Genomic DNA, 17,875 nt, shown 5'->3' on the forward strand with positions numbered 1-17,875 from the left:
CCCCAAGGGGTCATATTTCCTTTGTTTTTAGCAACTCTTCTCAGTCTCATAAAAAATCGTGTAGAATAGATGGGGGAGTAATAGCCAAGGCTGATCTGAAACTTTATGGATAAATATAGGGTTTCTTTGGGTTTTTGGGTTTTTTTTCTCTTTTTGCTATTCAATATCTGTTGTGCTTTAAAAAGAAATGTATGGGACAAGGAGTGTAAATTCAAAAATATGTCTTCAAATTGATTTAGTATCTTTAACAAGGAAATTTCAGAGGAAAATGCTGTGAGAATGGTTGATAATTTTTGTGATTTTCATAGAAGTCCTGTATTTTTCAAGAAAGTTTGTGAGAGGTATAAGGCTAGAAACAAGCAAGCCAATGAATAGTAGCAAAAAGGAATAATAATTCTCTCTTGCTGCATTCATTTTCCTCAGCAGAGAAACACCAGAAACATATTTTCTTGTTTTGAGGAGATTTATAATACGAGAATGGTTCAGGAAAAAATTATTTCCATCTTGCTTAATAGAGTGAGTAACAGTTCATTGAAGCATTTTCCCCTTGGTCTCAACAGATTTTTAAGAAAAGACAAAACGTGGGCTTATCACTAAGATCAGGAGATGCTTTAGAATGTTCTAATTTTTGTATCTGAAGAAAGTGTCATCATTTAGGAAACTGTGATTGCTAGGGAAAGAGCAGGACTTTGTCCCTGTGAACACATTCTGAGCTCCAATCAGAGCATGGGGACATTGAGGGCTTTTGTTCTTCCTTCCTGCAGAAATAAAGAGAATCAGCAGAGAGCTGCCTTTGTGTGTCTATTTTGGACCAGCTGTTGCACTTAATCTCCCTGTATGCCCAATTAAATCTGGAATTTAAAATTGTATCACTGGCTATTCGTTTGTTATAAATATGGATAATGCAGTCAAGGCAGAGATGCCCTTCAGCTTATCTGAAGAAGCCAAGTCTTCAGGCAGTAGATCAAGTTGTTGAGAAATTGAGAAAGTGAGAAATGGAAGGCAGAGAGAAGCACTGCACTGTCGAGGTTTAACCCCAGCCAGCAGCTCAGTACCATCAACCACTTGCTCACTTCCCTACAGCAGGGAGAGGAATTGAAAAGAAAAGCTAAATCTACTGGGTTTCTCCTCTAGAAAAGCTAAATAAGAACAATTTATTAACTGAGGGGATGGAAGGGTTGGAATGACACTGAATATGCTACTAATATTATTATTAATATTCATTGTAGCTATAAGGAGAGAGAGTAACAGAGCCCGAGAGCCAAGTGATGCACAATCCAATTGCTCACCACCTGCTGACTGATACCCAGCCAATTCCCAAGCCTGTCTTTAGAGTACAAAATTCTGTACCAGCACACCAAACTTTCCTGGTTCCTCACTCAGAATGAGGATAAGAGCCTATGGACATATGTCAGCTACATGTGGATGCTGATCTCAAGTGGTTTGGATGCTGAAGTTGTAGCTCTATGTTTGGTTTCAATTTGAGGCTTTCTAGAAATTTGTAACAAAATTATTTCAGAGGTAGAGTTGCACAGAGGGGAGCAATCTCCAGTACTGTAGGATCAACTTGGTCAAGAACATTTTCCAAGCCAGACAAAATAGTGATAGTAGGACATAAGTTTGCATATATAAAGATCACTCCAAAAATTTATATCTACTTCCATATGCCAGTGATCTACAACAGACAAAGCTTAGTACCTCTATTCAGATGGTACTAAAAGGCACATTTATGCAGAAGTGCTACTGCAAAAATCCTAAGTGTGCCTTACCGTGGTGTTAAGCTAATTCACATCCAGAAAAACACAGGAAAGCAGTATTTAAAATGCTGTCTCAATGTAGTTTTCCCCACTGAATATTGTAACAGGCAGTCCAGAGTTAATCTGAACATTCATCACTTACTAGCATGTATCAATAACTTTAACTGGCACTGTAGAAGATAGTACCTGGGTTCTGAAAAAAAGTTTCTCTAATCAGCAATCCCAAAATTAATGAATATTATTTATTTTGAATTTGCATTTCAAAATTATATCAATAATAGTTATTTTAGAATTTAATTTTCATATCTGTGACATCTCTTTGTGTTCCACCTTTATCTGAGGTTAAATTATTCTCCCTCTTTGATAGGTTCTCTATCAGTCCAAGTTAGAGCAGCTGAAGAAAAGTTACCAATGAGGACTGAAATTTATTTAGTAGTAAAAATGAAATATTCCAATAACAAAATTTGCAATTCTTCCTTTTTCATAGACATAAAAGGGATATAGACCTTATGAAAATGGTGCAAACATTTTCCACCACTAACAGGATGATGCATGTAGTTCAAATTTTCTGTGATAGTTGCCTGAATATAGGAAATTCAGGTAACTTTTTAAATTTTATTTTATTTTTTATTGTATGGAACTATACTGTTGGAAAAGAAAAAATACAGTTATAGAGAGAGAACCACATGAACTATAGGAGTAAAACCATTTCCTGATGCTTTGTCAGCCAGTAGTCCAGGATATTTTATTTTATGTCTCAGAGAGATAACTTCAGATCACTACAGTCTGCAGATGGAAGTGTGATTTAGTGATCTATTGAACACTGAATGATACAGACTTGCTTTACTTTTATTGCTCTTAAAGAAATACCTGGGGAACAGCAATGTGTTAGTTTGTGCTCTGCAGTTACTGCATGGCCTGTTACCTGAGCATCTCAAAGCATTATTCACACACTGACCCTCACCATCCATCTCATACTGTGAATAAGCATTGCAATTTGAAATACACAGATACTCATAAAATGTGAACGATTCATTCCAAATTATGAAGCAAACACTACAGCTGAAGAAAAATCTGATATTCACACTTGCAGAGCCTCTACAAACCCTGTATTCATAGTGTTGGATGGGATTTGGTAGTGCTGAATGAAGCACTCCTGCAATACTTTCAATCACAGAATTACAGAACATTCTGAGATGATAACTTAATTTTACCATCCTTTTCTTCATGAACATTTGTATACTGTTATGTTTAAAAAATATTAGCTTTAAAAGTTCTCAGCACAACAACAATGTCCTGAAACACAGGCTGGTAACTTTCCCTTCTTGTGCATTTTTTTAAAACCCTTAAAACATCTTCCTGGCAGTATAAGTGTTCACACATTGCTTGACTCACTTCCCCTGGCATGCAACCATTATTCCCTCCACTCAAAGCCTTCAGCTGACATGCACTTAAAAGAGCATCATAACTTCTGCCCTGCAACAAAGCTCATACAACAATTAGAGTTGGTGAGTCCACTGTCACTGATGACACTAGTTCCTAAAAATCAAATTTACAGGGATGTTTGGGGACCAGCTTGCCTATTTTTAGACATAAAAAATTTAAAGCTTTTGTTAAATGAAAATAGTCAAAGTTATAGGTGATTTACTGTTGTAGTCAGGAGAAATAGTTTACTCTGACCTTGATCTGGTACAAGAGATGTGTATAGGCAAGGGAGGAGAAACTGAATTCCAGAAATACTGCATCCATGTTTTGTAGAGGGAGTGTAGTTTGCCTGTCCTCTGGGAGTCTAGATGAAAATAAGATGAATTCCACCTTTAATATTTCTTCCTTGAATAAGAAGCCTTTGGTTATGCACTCTCTGATTATTTTCATATCATAGTATAACAGATTAAATCATTATTATCCCATTAAATTTTTTTTCTTACTGTTTGCACTCACTATGAAATCAAACATGCCTGGATAATACAGACTAAAGAGAAAGCAATTATTTTGTTTTTGTGCAATAATTTCTTGCTCAATATACATATTTCTTTAACCCCTATGATTCTATGTAATTTAGCATATGCTGGATTTGATGCTCAGTTTTGTTCTTGTTTAGACTTTCTTTTTTCATTCTATCTTCATAATTTTGTAGTGAGAAATCCAAGTGGAGTGAAGTTTATTGATATGCTGCAGAACAGTCAATGTAGCTGAATGTTTATTGCATGTTAGCTGTACCAAAATTTAAAATGCAATGTACTACACAATTTCTGGTGGAGTTGTGGTATTGGTATGCTTATAAAGAAACACATTTCTGTAGACTGAAAGAATTATGTGCCATAAGATTTCTGTGCATCATAGAAGTGCCAGAAGATTCTTCATGATAAAAACTTCATTCTTTGCCCAGATGAATAAAAGACTATATTTTTTTTCATGAAGTCCAAGAGTCTCTCTAAAACACTAATTCTGACTTTGAGTAATCCTTCAAATTGCTCTCCCTTTAAATATCTTTTTCATATCTGTGCTTGTGTTTTGTTGTGGTTTTTTTTTTAAATCTCACTGTGTATTTGCAGAATGTTGTTATTTTTGGAGCATTGCTATGTATTTATAGGAATGCAGGTGTATAGTAGTTAAAAATGTGCCTTTCATATTATGAAGGAACTGCATGAGAAAAAATTTTTTATGTGATTCTGCAAAGGCTATTAACTACCATGCTGCACACTGTAAATTGAATTAGAATAATGCTATAAAGCATATCTTAGAATTGTGCTCTAAAGAACTGGAAAAAAATACATTTAGATCATGCAATTGTATTCCATTTCCAAGTTGTGTTGAATAAATTTCATGCTGGTTTTGAGCTAAAAGTGGTAAATAGGTCAATATGGACTTTTCCAGGTAAAAGATTTTCTGTGTCTTATTATCTTTTAATGCACATTGCTAGTATATTTAGGTGTCATTTCTAGGTAATTATTTTAGTTTAAAAAAAGAACAACAAATTCTTTCATTGCAGTTATTTTAAATTAGAAGTGTAGCCTGACCACGAGCCATGTGTATGCCCACATAGAATAAAGCTGGGAAAGAGATCCATGTTCACTGTTCTGCAGCTGAGTGTTTCCTGCTGACAGCCCTGGGGACACATTCTAATGCAGCCTAAGCAGTGCCATGATGTGGAGAGTTCTTGTAGGTGGCAACAGGTGCAGCTGAGGTGAAAATCCAGTCCATTTTTAAGCTTTAAAACAAACACTGATGGATGAGTTTGTAGTGAGGCATTCAATAGCTTTCTCGGTTTTTGAATGAAAAATAAGTCCTTTTTTTAACAAAATGGTGGGGAAAAGCAAATAAGATGTCAAAGGATTAAAAATTTAATAGAAATATGGCAGTTCTTGTAACATTAGTCTCTCAGGGAGGATATTTTTTTCCTGTAGTGGTTGTCCTTGCCTGTACTCTGACTGACTTTTTCTGTTCTTACTATCTTCTGCTGCAATTTAGCTATATACTTGTCAAAAAAATTGTTAAGTCAGTGCCACTTGGCAAAACTTGTTGTGGTAGTTGTTTTTTTGGTTTTTTTTCTCACTTCCACCAGTGAACTGGTGTTTAGGGTGATATCATCACTTACCAAGGAGTACAACCCCTTCACGACAGGAAACAGGATTAGAAAGAGAGATCAGCACTTGAAAATTTCATTACCTCCTCTGATTAATTACAGCTTGAGAAGTTATGTCTGCTAGAATCTCGTATCCTAGTCTCTCCCTAAGTAACAAGGCAGGAAATCTATTGAGATATGTGAAGACCACCACAGATGGGTAGACTTAACAAAGATGTGCATCAAAGTGCATTCATTCCACTTGAAGTAGTGCACATTACCAAATGACCTTAGTAAGTATTTTCAGATCTTAAAAATTATTTAGGTATCATGTTGATGTTAAACAAATATGCATGTAATACAATAGGTAAGTAACCTTATTTTTGCTAATAACAATGTCATACTTAGTTAATCACGTTTCTAAATCCATATTTTGCTCAAGTTCTAAGCAAAAATATCAGTGAATACATGACACCTACAGTGCACATGAATGCTGATATAACACAGATCTGCTTTAATGTTTTTTTCAGCAGCAGAGTTGCTGAAATCTTTAGTGTTCTTCCCTAATCTGAGTTAGACCTTCCCCAAGGATAGGATAGCCTTTCTCTTTAAAATTTGTATTTTATCCTGTAATTGATAGAGATTATCCTTGTAATTTATCACATTCAAATTATAAATAAAATAATAATACATTTAAAAAAAAAAAAAAACAAAATCACAAAGCTCACCACAACCTTTAGCGTTATAAGAGTTTAAGGTGTTGAACATATGCTCCAAAAGTTTCAAGTAGTGAAAATTAATCATTTAATTTATTGTATCATGCAATAGTCAGGAACTATTTTGTGATTTCTAAAAATAAGCAAGTATTTCCACTGTAGTGTAAAAAAAATAATCTTTTATTAAAACAAAACAAGGGAATTACTTCTGATTTTCCATTGTGAATATTTTAGGCATAGTACTTTGAAAGATGTGCTTTTGCTTAATTTTGTGTCAGACTGATTCGGCTTACTACTTCTCAGGTGAAAATATTTAAAAGAACCTGCCAAAGAGACAGTAGAAATTCTCTAGCTAATGCATCAGCAAACTTACCTTGACTGGTACATGAAAAAATATTTTGTGTGTCTTTTTTATATTTTGATTTAATGATTAAGGTTTGTTTTCTTCCAAAGAGCGCTGTATTTGATTATTTGTACTTGTGCAGGGTTTGCGAACGTGAAGCAGCTCTGGAATCAGCCCTAAGAATGTTGCAGCAATTCTACCTGGATCTTGAAAAGTTCCTTGCTTGGCTTACAGAAGCTGAAACAACTGCAAATGTCCTGCAGGATGCTACACACAAAGAAAAGACACTAGAGGATGCCAAAATGGTTCGGGACCTCATGAAACAGTGGCAGGTAAGCCAAACTTAGAGGCATTCACTATAGAGGCATTTGACAAACATGAGAGTTTATCAAGCATATCTAATATTTATAGAAGTTACATAATTTGCATAAAGTTTATTCTTTGTAGCTTAACTGAATTAGTTTTTCTCCATTACTTTCAAATACATTAAGAAATGGCAATTTGGGAGTCTATTGTCAACACGCTCCGTTGCGGTAATAAAAAGAGATAACGATGCAAATTTTCATAGTAAATGCCTGGACAGTTCTCTTACAGTTATTTTCCTCTGGGGGAAAAAAAATCTTAAGGAAAGATAATATTGTATTTATTGTTCCAGAGAATCCTGAGGAGAAAGAAAATTAATTAGTTGAGATGGGGCTGTTGAACTATGTTTTTATACTTCCATTGCATTTTCTTCACTACAATTATTGAGAGGAATACAGATATGTCTGCTTGAGGTCTTAAATTTCTTACATATGAGGTTGATTGGATGTTTGGAAGACAGGACCCTTTATTCCAGTATTGATAGAATCATATAAAATTTTAGGTTGGGAAAGACCTTTAAGATCAAGTCAACCATCAACCCAGGACTGCCAGGGCCATCACTAAACCATGTCCTCAAGTGCCACATCTACACATCTTTTAGTAGCTCCAGGGATACTGACTCAGCCCTTGCCCTGGGCAGCCTCTTCTAAAGCTCAGTGACCTTTTCAGTGAAAAAATTTCACTCACAGTGCATTATTTTGATTTTGACAGAAAGTTCAAAGCTGGAGATTTAAGGCCATCGATGCCTTAGTTCATTTAATGATGAAAAACATACTGTGAAAAATTTAGCCATAAGTGATTAAAAAAAAAGATTAAATTTATATAGTAGTTCAAGAATTCTTAGCTGCAAAATAAATTCATTTATTATGATGGGTGATATATGCAGTAGTCATAACCCAGTGCTCTGTATCAAGTCTTTATTGTGAAAGCTTTTTGTACAAACAGGTATATTTTCCTGATAGTGGAGCAAATATTGTCAATCTATTTGCTAAAAATGAGTAATGGAGCACAATTTTATCAATAGAACAATTTTATGATGCCAGCTGAATGATCAGGAAAGAGAGTATGACTTTTCATTCTGTTTCTCAGGTATTGCTGCATTGATTCTTTCAGGCTTCACACCCTGCTTGTGGGAGTTCCCTCTCACAATTCACTTTGATGTATAAAGATGAAAAGCAAGAACATGACATAAATGTGTAGTTTGCTCACAGTTTATGCATATGAAAGATTCAGAGAAAAAGGAGCTTTAGTAAGTCACAGAAGTCTCCAAAGAATGTATTTATGTTCTTTGTGGAGAGAGGTTATTGCTCACTAATGCATACAATCAGCCACATGAAGCCTAAATAGTGATAAGCCTTTTTTTAACTCTGTATTGTGGGTCACAAATATACTTACCCTACATAACAAATCAGGCAAAGACTGAGAATCAGTATATTCCAAGAAACTCACTATGTTAGTGAGTTTCTGTACCTGTATCAAAACAGACATATTCAAATACAGTCCATGTCCTCAATATGCTTTGTTATCAGTATGTGTAGTAAAACTGCAAGCCCTGCCCCAGCATAGAAAATATCCTAAATTCTTTCAGTCAGAATTAGAATTTTCCAACTTACTTTTTTTCCCTTATGCAATTTTTTTTCTTCTTTTTTTTCCTCTCACCAATCAGGCTGAATTCAGATCCTAGGAGGTAAAATAAAACAGTGCTTTCTAATTGAATACCAGTGTCTCATGAGTCTTTGGAAAGAAACTTTGACTCCCTGGGTTTATTAGAATGCATGAAAGTTATGGCCAAATATAACAAATGGATTTAGATCTACAGTCTCTGTCTTGCTCTTCACACAGTTCCATAGAATTGGATAATGTGAAAATAGTCACTAGGACTCTGGAAATTCTGTTTTAATTTGATATTTTTAACCACTGGTTGTCAACCAGTATTTTGATAAATAGTTTTCCACACAAATAATGACAAACCTAAGTTTCTGAGTTCAGTAGTAGCTTTGTATCCTTGTATTCTGTAGTGACAAGGATCACTTTTAGTGATGCATCAGCTTCTTGTTTTACACTCTCCAACTTCATCTTATTCCTTTAAACAATTAGGAAAATAATGACTTGCTGTAGAGAAACTTTTTATATAGCAGCAGTTGCTTGTCTCGGAAAATACCACATTTTAGGCATTTGTTTTCCTTTTCATGTTCAGAAGCCATTAACTCAATTGTCACTAATAAAGATTAATCTTTCCTTAGTAGTTAGCAGTTCATTCAGTAGCAGAAGGAGAAAGGTGAGACTTATATAACTGCACATTCCAATTACCCAATGATGTAATTATATTAAAATGTTGCAATATAAAGACCCTGTTTGTTTGTACAAGCATGTATTTGCATGCATCATTTATCTGAACTGACAGCAATGTAATAGTGGAGGTGATTCACACAGTTAGAATACTTTCTGGAGAATTTTCAAGGATACAAACCCGTTACTCCAAGGGGTTGTGTAATTATGTGCTGCTTCTTTTTTTATATTTTTTTCTAGTTGAAATACATCATGCGTCCTCATGAGGCCTGGTTTGTTAAGTAACCATATGAAGGAGATGAAAATTAATTTCACTTTCTGCTTTCATACTTCTAGTGCTACAAACTCTCAGCTGTGTTAATTATAATTGTGGGTTGGTTTTCATGACACCAGGCCTGCTGGTGACAGATGAGGTACACCTGTCCCAAAGGGGGAAAAGGATCTTTGCACAGGAGTTATCAGTGTTTAATGAAGAGTAAACTGAATTTGAAGGGAGAAAGATATAAAACCAGGTTCACTAGAGATAAGCCTGGGAACAGCATGCTTGGGGGATGGTGCTAGTGAGGTCCTTTGGTCTGACAGCTCAGTGGAGGTATATTGGAATAATTACCAATATAGGCCAATGGAATGTACCTGGGCTCGTCTGACTCTTACTGCTTGACCAAAGGTGGCAGCTGTGGTATTTTCACCCCTGATACACCTTTGGCTGGCTGGATGCTGCAGCTGGGCTCTTGGAGACAAGTCCAGGAATGCAGGAGCTCAGGTTTACCTTTGGCAGAGAAGCTTTAAGGCAATGGTGTAGGAAAAGAGTCAGTTCTGCCGGAGGGTTTTGATCCAGAGCTTTATTCCTGCCCTGCAGGCCTCTTGTCCTGGTTTAGAGCAAATCTGGGAGAGAATCCCCAAAGGGGCTCCAGTAGGAAAGCAGATCCCATTAGCACCTCCCCCCAACCGGTCTGGGAGAAAATACCTCCTTGGAGAAAAGTGGAAAAAAAATGTTTATTATACAACAAAACCTAAACAATGCTAAACAATAAAACCCCTTGCCGCTCCAAAAGAGATGACAAACAGAGGAAACCTCATCCCCGGGCTGCAGCTCAGCTCACTCAGTCTCTGGTCAGTCCCTCAGTGCTGCAAATGTCGCAGGCCAGGCCTGGCCCGGTGGGCCTCAGGTGCAGCTGCCGGTGCTCCCCTGGGTGTTCAGTCCAGAGCAGGTTTAAACAGGTCCAAAGAAAAAGGAAAAAACCACAGTCCAGGGAACTTCTTTGCCTCAGCTAGCTAAAACTAACTAAAAGCAAAGGGGAGCTCTGTCCCACTGTCTGTCCGTCCACAGACAACACAGTTCAGGAGCAGGAATGTGGGGGAGTGAGAGCAGTGTCTGGAAAAAAACCTGCACTTCTGTCCCCTCTTCACTCTCTGCAAGAAGTCTTAAAGGTGCAAAACTTATTATTCAGCATAACAGAACGAGACGATTGGGGATAAAAGCATCATATAGTCAACCCAGGAGACCTCTGAACCCAGCAACATCTCCAAGAGAACTCTCTGACCGTGTGGTTGCCGTTCAGTCACAGGAGTTGTTGATGAGTCAGACACCGTGGAAGCACCTGAGAGTGGTCATACAGGAATTAGGAGTTCTCCCTGTAGAAAGGTGGAGTGATCTATAGCCCAACATCCACCTGCACCAGTGCACACAGCAGGGACAACCAACAGGAGAAACTGGAGCCCATTGGGCAGCTGGAAAACCATGGCACAGCTGCCTTCACAGAGATATGGATGACTTGCATGCCTGGAGTTGCAGTGTATGGCTATAAATCCCTTTGAAGATATAAGGAAGGAAGGAGAGGTGGTCCAACAGCCCTGCATGGAAGGGAATGTTTTGACTGTCTAGAGCTTGATGCTGATGCCAACAGGGTTGAGTGGTTTTGGTTAAAAATCAGAGGAAGTCCAGAAAGGCAGATATTCTGGTGGGAGTCTGTTATAGACCTCCCACCAGGATGAAGAAAAAGTTGAAATATTCTACAAGCAAATGGGTGAAGTCTCATAATCACTAGTCCTTTTTCTCTTGGGGAGCTTCAACTTACCAGATGCCCTCTGGAAATGCAGAAACACAGCAGAGAAGAAGCATTCTAGGAGGTTCCTGGATTGTGTGGAAGAGAGCTTCCACAGCATTCTCCTCAAGAAACCAGCTGCTCATGGCTTGGATGGGTGTGCTCTTTGCTGGGTAAAAACTTGCTGTGGGGCCAGGCCCAGGGAGTGGTGGGGAGTGGAGTCACATCCAGCTGGGGACAGACACCAAGGATGCTCCCAGGGCTCAGATTTGGGGCCAGTCCTGTTTTATGAGGAGTGACTGAGGGAGCTGGGGGTGTTTAGCTGGGAGAAAAGGAGGCTCAGGCTTTCAGCTGATAGGAGATTGTAGCTGATGGGAGTTGGTCTCTTCTCCTGAGAGGAAATGGCCTCAGCTGTGCCTGGGCATGTTTAGATTTGGTATTAGGAAGAATTTTCTCAAAATAAAAGTTGTCAAATATTGGAACAAGCACTGGCTTCCCAGGGAATTAGTTGAGTCACAATCCTTGGATCCCATGTCCCTTAGGGACATGGTTTAGTGGTGAAATTGGTGGTGTTAGGTTAACAGTTGGACTTAATTCTTTTTGAGTTTTTTTCCAACCTTAAGAATTCTATGGTTGTATGAAGTACTTTTCTGGTCTGTCTTTTTAGCAATCATTGTATGTAACGCTTTATGCAGCTTATGTGATATTAAATAGAATTTTGGAGCTAGTGTGGATTTATCCTGTTACTTTATGAATGCAATCAGTTAATATTAAGCCTGTAGATGAATATAATCACAGACTTTTTTCACTGAAATTTGATGAAGAATACTGCATGTGACACCTAGGTAAACAGTAACTGGAAAATGGTTTCGTACTCTATACACTGCTTAAAAAATGTTCCTGAAATAATCTATGATGATTGACAAATTATTGGTAGTATAGACCTGACTAAAAGTATGCCAGAATATGAGAAATGAAGCAAGGTTAATACTTCAGCATGAAATACATAGCAGATTTATTTTTATTGCCACCTTCATGCTCACTTAGCCTATAACCTAAGTAGTTTTCCATTAGAGTCAGGAGTTTTGCTGCTCATAATACGAAAAATATGCAGTGCCTCAAGTTATCCCTCAGAATATACAGTATGGGCAGTACCTTTATTTTCTCATAGTGATCTTTTTATCTAAAAATGTCATCTGAGGGACATGAACAGCAAACAAGGCACTCTTGTCTTTTCTGTTCCTATCAATTCTTCAAAGGTGCTGACTTGTTTTTAAGGTGTCAGGCAGCTGTTTTTTTACAGTAGTAAAAAGCTGAGGTAGATGCATATTCCTGACACTTCTCTATAATTTATCAGGATAGGTTCTTCGAGAGATAAAACATTGCTTCCAAATGTATTTCAAATATAATTTATATATTATTGTCCAATACAGTTCATTTTGTGAATGATCTATGGATTAGATGATAAATCTCTGTAAAATAGAAAAGAGAATGTATCTGTAATATTCTTGCTCATTTCACTTGAATTTACTAAAAACTATTAATTTTCAAGTACTTCCATCCTCTGTTCTGAAGCACTTTTTCATTCTCCATTCTGAAACACTTTTTTAATCACTCACTTCTGCTTGTAATTGTTTAAAACTTTTTAAAAATAACATATAATCTTCTTTCCTTACCTGGTTTTTTAAAAAAGTTTAATTCTCCATTTTTGCCTTTTATACCAACTTGTTGCCAATTCTGAAATAGAATCTGTTCTACAGTACCTGGAATAGAACAGCAACTGTCAGTGCCATCTTATTCCACTGAGTAATAGAAGATAAATTGAAAAATCTGGAGTTTTAAAACAAGTGCTCTTACTACCTAATCTGAGGAAAGGCTAGATAGCATCTCAGAGTGAATTTTTTCCTCTGAGTGGATTTTTTACAAATATTATTTTGAAAACACATGGTCACAAATTTTTCAGTATCACAATTAGTAGTCACAAGGAAGGGGATTAATGTTCCTTTGCTGTCAACAGCAAGTGTCAAATACTGAATACTTTCACAGGAGATTCACACACAGGTGCTGATTCTCAGCAGGGATAACCATAATACAACTGCTCTTCTTAGCTGGAGATCAAAGAGAAGTGGTCAGAAATCAGCAATAAACCAAATAGGTAGATGTCATTACTTTTTGTCAAGTATTTTGTTTCAGTGTGTTTTATCTGGATGGTCTGTATTATAAAAACAGAAACATATTGCTGCTGTAGTTTGTCTAGGAGTTGATGCATTAATGTGTATTCTGCTTCTGCCCCCCTTGTTTCTGAAGTTAAAAGAAAAAACCCTTATCAGCACAAATTTTCTTTTGGGAGGTAAAAGGCTTGTTTTATCAAGATATCTAGTTCTCTGGTACTAGAATGAGACTCTTAAAACTTATTCTCATGAAAATAAACAGATCTCAATTGTCCGAAATTTCACATAAAAAGTAGGTGTCTCCAAGTAATAACATAAATTTCTTTTAATTTCTCATTTGCATATGTTCTCATAATCATAGTAGAAGAAAAATCCAACTTTTCAAATGTGCTAAATATCCTAGTTTATTCTCACTTGGTTGATTTATGTATTTCCTCTGTAAAAGTTTATTGAGCACACCAGAGGGATAGCCCTAATTTTTCATTTGTAGATCAGCATTCAAACCCTACCAGCTTTAAACACAGGTTTTCAAACACAGATTAGATGGGAAAAGCTTTTGTAGCATGAAATGTAAGTTTCTGTTGTGTTGAGTAAGATTATTAGAGGAGAGCATGGAAAAATCCCAAGCAGAAATTTAATAGAAGGGATAAGATGGTTTGCCATTATTCTGAGCAAGTTCCAATTCCTGCATGTTCTCCTAACCTTACCGTTTCTACAGGATGCCCCATCACTCTTTGTGTAAGCTTTTCTAAAGTAGGCTCTCCCACATCCAAAGAAGGGATGGATGGACTTTCTCATAATCTTTGGAAGTATATGTCTTATTTCACTGTAGCCCATCAATTTGAAGTGGCAGGAATTAGACTGAGTGGTTACCAGAACTTTGAAGACTTCTGCTATTCCATCTTCCCATGACCATCAGTATTTACTAGTGCACTCTAATCTGTCATTTAGTTCTTCTATTCACTTTGTATTGTATTTACTTATAGCACATTTATTTGAAAAGTGAATAATCAGTAAAAACTAGGCAAAACCCCAGTGGTTGCCTTTAATATATTCTGATGATGGGATTAAAAGGGTATCTGCGCCTTATGCAATTATGCCTCCTACCAGACTGTTCAATACACTTGGCTAAAGTGCACATAATTTTTCATTTGTGAGACCAAATGTGTCTTTTCCCAAGGCAGGCAAAAAGAAAAAATGATTGTATTGTGATTATTAACATGTTAATGTAAAAGGGATCAATTGTACAGTGAATAACTGAGGATAAGTATTAATTTTGGCTTAGGGCAGATATCTTCCTGAATATGTAAGAAGTCAGTGACCTGCAAAGAATACAAATAAGGAATAAAATAAAAGAACAAAAAATTTCCAGAGAAAAGTTATACTGGCTTTGTAAAAAGTTTTAAGATAGGACTGAGAAAAATAGTTGTCTTCTAAGAAGTGCCTCCAAATTTCCCTTTTTAGGAGTATATAGCTGCTATGTCACAGGTTTTCTGGATGTGAATTTACACTTATTCACAATAGTAGCTGTTCTTTATATGCACTGTGCAGCAATTGTTTACTGTAGCAACTCCCACTATCTACTTTTGACAATGTTTGGCAAAAGTAACTTTTCTGTACCAAGTGTCCAATTTTATTTTCTGTCAGAAGTTTACACTTTATTTTTTCAACTGCTGACAACAATTTGAATCTCTTCTGTCAGCATGAAGTTCCACATGTTCATTTTTCCTTGCATGCCACATTTTTCATTTGAATCCTTTCTTTTCATTGGATTCCATTTCATTTTGTAGCTTTTCTCTCTTGAGTGGATGATTCCATTTTATTGATGTTCATCACATAAGCCGCCATTTATCCCACTTATGAATCCAAAGGCTATTTTTTTGGCTATTAGTTTAGAATTATTATGTCAGCCTGTTTTGCAGTGAGTCCATGGGTTCATCACCCATTATCACTGATAACATTAGCAATTTTCTGGAAGGGGACATTTGTCCTTTGTTGTGGCAGTTCTGTATTAAATGATTAGGAGATGGTAAACTGGTGTTCAGGATTTTCCATTTGGTTAAAATTCATGTTTGAGAATTCAGAAAATCCAGCCTAAAGTTATAGTTACTTGTCATAGTTTTACTGTGTTTCATTTCAGTTAATGTAACTATATTTGGGCTTAACTTCTCTGAAATTGTTATTAAGTAATTTCATTTTCAGAGTTTGAATAATGTAATGAAAATATATAGCTACTTAATACTCTTTCTAGGGCTTATAATTGCTATTTTTGTGTTGTCAGTTCTCTGATTTTATGTATATTTTTATGAGAGGAAGGTAATTTGATGTTATGGTGCCTACCAAGTATACAATATTGAGGTTTTTTTCATGAGATTGAGAGAGTCTATGTCACTGGAAATCAGATATAAGCTCATAAATTCTATAGGTTCTTCTTTTATATTTATTGTATTTATATATACATTCTATTATGCTTCATATATATTCCCATGTGGGTTTAAGTTTATCCAGATAACCTGTTCACCTTGTGGGCTATGTGGGGTTTTTTTCAGATATGTGAATTTTCTTTAGGTGAAGTTAGCAGGATGCAAACACTGGTGCAAGCAGAAACAAGCTCTGCTGGTTTTATCCAGGTATCAGTTTAATGCACTGAGTAACCAGATTAGAGCAATGCAGTCCTCTCTCCAGTGTTTTGTCTGCCTTAAAATTATTTAGAGCCCCCATAACGAGCTTTTTGTGTATCTGCCACCTGTTCTTACATGAATTCTTACTGCAGGTGATGTAGAGTCGATTTCTGACACCTCCTTTTAAGTGTTAATGGTGTGTGAGCTGTTTAAGTTCCTGCTAAGAGCTGGTGAAATCTAGAAAGTTATGCAGCTGGTCAAATGCAGTTATCCCATTTTCTTCACCTCCCAAGTAATCCAAGAGCATCTGTGTTAGTATCTCCTCACACCATGGAGAAATGTCCAAGAGCTGTTTCCGAATGTGTTTTGCTGCAGGAGGTTTTGCCGCTGAGCTCAGCTTGGTTGCAATTCCTTGCCTTCCCAGTTCTGCGCAGATGAGGATAAGAGAGAAACACTTCCAAAGGGCAGTTTAGTCCAGCTAAGCTGGGGCTGTTTGCCCCCTGGAGAAACATTTCTCTCCTCTGACTTAGAGAGAGCCTTGGAGAAGTAGCTAAATAACTCACTGACTACACTAGCTGCCTAAACTTGGTGTAAAATGTGTGTGTGTTCTCTGTCGCATGTGTAAATGTGGTTTTTTTACTTCATTTGGTGAAGTGAAAGTCATTCTTTTATAGGTTAAAGAGTTTATAGTTCCACACAGATCCTACCACTCTGTATACTTCTAAATCATGCAATTGCCCATGTGGCAACAGAAGAGAAACAAGAAACAAGATGCAAACTCAGACTGCTGAGATCACTTTTCCCCAAAACTGTGACCATGAATTTAGTCATAGATAGAAGATATGTGAAAATATATCTAGAAAGTTTCTTCTTCCAGATCACTCCAGGCTTTAAGCTGTGTCTTCTGCTGACCCTCCTGCCCACACGAATGTCTCATGAGTGTTGAGGCAGTGATATTAGTTTGGATATTTTCCTCTGACTCTCTGAGAAATGTTTATGCCTGATGCTGCTCTGGCTCGTCTTGCCTCTGTTGTTACCAGGTGGGAAAGTGTTAATGCTTTCTGTCCTTTATGTTTCTTTTCCATATCAAATGGGTTGAAGTGCCTGAAATAAGAGTAGTTTTTCACATTTACCCTTCTACTCGAAATAACTCTTCTGAATCACAATAGAGGTGGAAGAGGCTGTAGAAATGGCAGGAGAGAGCGGAAATTTAGCTGTCCATTTTTGCCTCAGTAAATTAGCAGCTTTCAACTGACCACATTACGCATCTAAAACAGAACACAGTATTTATAACCAATTATAGTAGAGAAAATAATACACTGCTCATCATATTTTTATTTAGGCTGGATTTAGTATTATGCACTAAGAGTCATCAGAGTCATTGGTATGAGAGGGAAAATGTCTGGACTCAAATTAGAATTAATATCTTCATCTCTGTACAGTCTATGTAGTTGAAAAGATAAAGCAAAACTAAAAGAGGCCATAGTCACCAAGAAGCATGCATATTAATCAGTTCTGAAGATGAACATTTTTATTTTCTTACTTTGTGTAATTTTTTTCACATTAGAAGTCTTCATAGCTCATAGCAGCTTGATTGAAAAAAAATGTGTTGGTCAAAGAAAACTTATATGAGGTTACACTGATAATTTGTTGTGAAATAAATGAATTAACCTTAAAAAGAGACTGTGTGACTTCTTTTTATTAATGCTACAATATTAATTTCTGGTATCTGAATCTGATATTACAGTTTTTGGGTGAACTTTGCCAGTGGAGGAAATGTGAGCACCAACTAGTAACTAAGGAGATTAAAGATATATATTATATTCTCCCCAGAAATACCATATATTGTCTACTATATTAAACCTACCTAATTTCTACCTCAGTCTGCTAGATTGGACACAATTTTAATAACTTTTTTTTTGCATCTACTTCATAGCTCAACAAAAAAGAACAGCAAGACACACTTTCTAGAGGACTAAGTACAAAACCCAGAAGACTGAGTCAT

At 36.5% G+C, this 17,875-nt stretch overlaps 1 protein-coding gene across 6 annotated transcripts in view; it reads left to right on the top strand.

Annotated features, from left to right (window-relative positions):
• The window catches only part of DMD (dystrophin), a 1,043,683-nt gene that overhangs the window by 795,764 nt on the left and 230,044 nt on the right, over positions 1–17,875 (top strand). For all 6 annotated transcript variants that reach the window (XM_054291254.1, XM_054291257.1, XM_054291256.1 and 3 more), the window contains one exon: positions 6,524–6,713. In XM_054291254.1, the coding sequence (XP_054147229.1) occupies positions 6,524–6,713 (190 nt within the window). The remainder of the gene's footprint in view (positions 1–6,523; positions 6,714–17,875) is intronic.

This window comes from Melozone crissalis, unplaced genomic scaffold, assembly GCF_028551555.1.
Source record: "Melozone crissalis strain CALT ecotype California unplaced genomic scaffold, PUWL_Pcris_2 ptg000090l_1, whole genome shotgun sequence".
In the NCBI taxonomy this organism is placed as follows: Eukaryota; Metazoa; Chordata; class Aves; order Passeriformes; family Passerellidae; genus Melozone; species Melozone crissalis.